The sequence below is a fragment of the Plectropomus leopardus genome, unplaced genomic scaffold (genome assembly GCF_008729295.1).
Source record: "Plectropomus leopardus isolate mb unplaced genomic scaffold, YSFRI_Pleo_2.0 unplaced_scaffold18631, whole genome shotgun sequence".
NCBI classification, from domain to species: Eukaryota; Metazoa; Chordata; class Actinopteri; order Perciformes; family Serranidae; genus Plectropomus; species Plectropomus leopardus.
Window position 1 is genome coordinate 1 of NW_024620088.1, and position 3,520 is coordinate 3,520.

Here is a 3,520-nt window from a genome sequence, read left to right on the forward strand (position 1 = left end):
ATATATGTATTTTTATAATTTGGTTTTATAAAATATAATAATTACATCGTGCTTTATGTGCCATAAAAACAGCATATATTGTAAATACCATTTGTGTTTTTAAGCTTTACAGGCAATAAAAAAGAAATACTAATATTCATTTTTTTAATGTTTTTAATCAAAGCCACACAAATATTCATAAAGAAGTCCTGAAATTTATGAGCTTTTTCTGTGAAGTAAAATTTGTTGTTTTTACCAAATTTTTTTTTTTTTTTAGGTGATCCGCAGCAAAACCTCATCTCCAGCTGTCCACAAGAAATCGAACCAAGTTTCAAAAGTTTAAATGCGAGTAAAAAGCATGTAAATGCAGCAGAAGAAAACCAATGTTGATCCAGGTGTTGATGACTTTTGACGTGGCAGTAATTTTTGTTGGAGCACAGTTTGTGTCTTAAATTTGACAGACAGCAAAATACAAATTATATTTAAAATGACAAAAATTCAGAAAGAAAAACTAAATAAAAAGACCCAGTGAAGGTCACAGAGGTCACAGCACTCAGAGGTCAAACGCGGCTGCCATCAGAGCCAAAACATTGACTGTTGTCACAATAACAGCTGATGTTGGTTTACACGACAGCACCAGTAAAGTACAATAAATGTGAGGCATTTCACACTTTATCAAGACTGAAAAAAATAATTTATTGTCTCTTAAAAGCACAATTTGACTAGAGTTTAAACATCAAATGATTGTGAAGATTTTTCCCTTTTTTGTGCAGTGAACTAACTTGATAGTCAAAAGATATAAAAGCATAATTTTTCCTTTAAACATTTTGGTTTTGTTTGTACAAAACATTCATTTTACATTCATTTTCCCGCCCAGACGAGTGAGCAGAAACAGAAGCAGCTCTTTTTTATTATTATTATTATTATTTTTCATTCCAGTTCCTCTGTCTCTGTCCCCTCGAACCCAGCTTGATGTCTCCGTCCCCTCGAACCCAGCTTGATGTCTCCGTCCCCTCAAACCCAGCTTGATGTCTCCGTCCCCTCTAATCCAGCTTGATGTCTCTGTCCCCTCTAACCCAGTTTGATGTCTCTGTCCCCTCTAACCCAGTTTGATGTCTCTGTCCCCTCTAATCCAGCTTGATGTCTCCTGCAAACATGGTGATCAGCAGTATGATGGTGAAGCCGGTGAGCAGCCCGGCGTTCTGGATCATGAAGAAGACGACTTTGGTGGACGTCCGCTCCTGTTCCCGTAATATGTTTTCCATCTCTGGGAACTGAGATCGAAAACGACAGTCAGACAATCACAAACACACAATGGCTTCATTGTTCAGCAGTAACTGGAAGTAATAATATCAAAAACAAGAAGTGTGATTCAGCTGATTTCTGAGGCTTCAGTTATTATTTTGTTTCCATAGAATGAAACTAGAGAAAAAACACAAGTAAACGTTTTCATCATCTGACTGCTGATGTCGACAAAACAGGTTTAAAATTTAGAGGAAGACCAGATGGAGGTCATCATTTTTAGGATGTTTGTCTTAATGTCAGCAAACCCCATAAAAAGACTGAATCAGCATTAAATGTTTTATTAAAGTCATCTGTGCATCTTCTTACTCACTGAATAAAGTCTGAGAGCTGCCAGATCATTAACAAGTTTAAATTAAAGGAACTCAAACGTTTTTAGTAAATTCAACATGTTTAAAATACACAAAAGATTTATTAACATTAACTACACAGAGCAGGGATACTCCACCTGCGCTGCTCGCGGGCCACTTTTGCAAAATGACAGGAGGCCAGCGGCCAGTGGGACACATACGTCTGAGATTTTAGGACATTTCTCAGATTTTAGGACATTTTTAGGATTTTGGCGTTTTTCTCATACTTTAGGACGTTTCAAGGATTATAGGACATTTCTAGGAATATAGGCGATATTCAGGATTTTATGATATTTCTAGGATTTTATGATGTTTCTAGGATTGTAGGACATTTCTATGATTCAGAACATTTTTAGGATTTTAGGACATTTCTAGAATTCAAGGATGTGTCCAGGATTTTAGGACATTTTTAGGATTTACGACGTTTTTAGGATTTTGGGGTTTCTCTCAGACTTTTGAACATTTCAAGGATTATAAGACATTTCTAGGAATATATGATATTTCTAGGATTTTATAACGTTTCAGGGATTTTAGGACATTTCTGGGATTTTATGATATTCCAAGGATTTTAGGACATTTCTATGATTTTAGAGCATTTTTAGGATTTTAAGACATATCTAGGATTTGAGGACGTATCTAGGATTTTAGAATGTTTTGAGGATTTTAGGACATGTCTAGGATTTTCGGACATCAGGGTCTTAGCTGTCACTGCGCTACAGTTTAGTGATATAGGGATGGGCTTCAGCACACTGTGATGCTGAAAAGACGCAGAACAAAAGGACAAAAGAATAAACATCTGATAGTAAACTGATTTTCTCGTCTCTTTGTATTGTAATATTTTTTCAGACCTCTGTTTTACTTTCTTCATGTGTTCTGCTGACAATAACAAACATGTAGAAACATGTAGAAAAATAAATAAACATCGCTGAAAGAAAGAGAAAAATGAAAAAAGAAAATGCGTATCGGTGTGCAGGTGCAGAGTATCTGTCCTCGGGTTGTGTAATCTCACTCACCATGTCCGCCAGTGCAATGTACAGGAACATTCCTCCTGCGATGGCAAAGATTATGTTGGGGGCAAAGTTGCTCCCGAGCAGGATGCCGAACACGAGGCCGACGTAACACGCCACGGCGGACAGCAGGTTGAAGAAAATGGCTTGTGGGACGCTCATTCCAGCGTTCAGCAGGATCACAAAGTCACCTGCACACAAAAGACGTCGATACAACAAGGGTTAAAAGTCACAAATGAAATATACTGTACACATTATTTATTTGTAAAGAGGAGCAAATATCTGAGAAAGAAACAGCCTTCTTCTTATATGACTGTTGTACTGGATTATTTCTATTTTTATTTATTTATTTCGTTTATTCAGTATTTGGAGAAGAAACACACTCAGAAGTTCGGGTGCAGTTCTGCAGGGTGTCAGCAGAGGCCAATAAAGATCAGAAATCCTACTTTTAGTTTGAGTGAAAAGATAAAACCAGTTTGTAATCCCTTAAAATTCAGGTTTACTGTTTAATTTCACCTGTAAAGTGGTGCAGATTTCATTTTATTTTATTGAACCGTGTATATCACAAACATACAAAAAATGATCAGGCGCGATGGTATTCTTACTCATGTTTATTTGCCACCCTGTGATTTTATTATGCTATGGGTGATAACTGAGGTCAATCTGTATATGTGTGTGTATATGTGTGTCTGTGTGTATGTGTGCATATGTGTGTCTTTGTGTATATGTGTGCATATGAGTGCATATGTGTGTTTGTGTGTATATGTGTGCATATGTGTGTCTTTGTGTCTGCAGCTGAGAAAGAAGAGGGAGAAGATGAACTGAGCAATAATACTAAGGGATATAGGATATTAATAGTGATGAGAGGTATATATATATTAC

At 36.5% G+C, this 3,520-nt stretch overlaps 1 protein-coding gene across 1 annotated transcript; it reads right to left on the reverse strand.

Annotated features, from left to right (window-relative positions):
- Positions 1–490: 490 nt before the first annotated feature.
- Positions 491–2,849, reverse strand: LOC121965110 (metal cation symporter ZIP8-like). The gene is made up of 2 exons (XM_042515275.1): positions 2,645–2,849; positions 491–1,253 (listed from the first exon to the last, which is right to left on the reverse strand). Exons 1-2 carry the CDS (start codon positions 2,798–2,800, stop codon positions 1,107–1,109), a joined length of 303 nt encoding a protein of 100 aa, XP_042371209.1. The 5' UTR covers positions 2,801–2,849; the 3' UTR covers positions 491–1,106.
- Between the last annotated feature and the right edge of the window lie 671 nt (positions 2,850–3,520).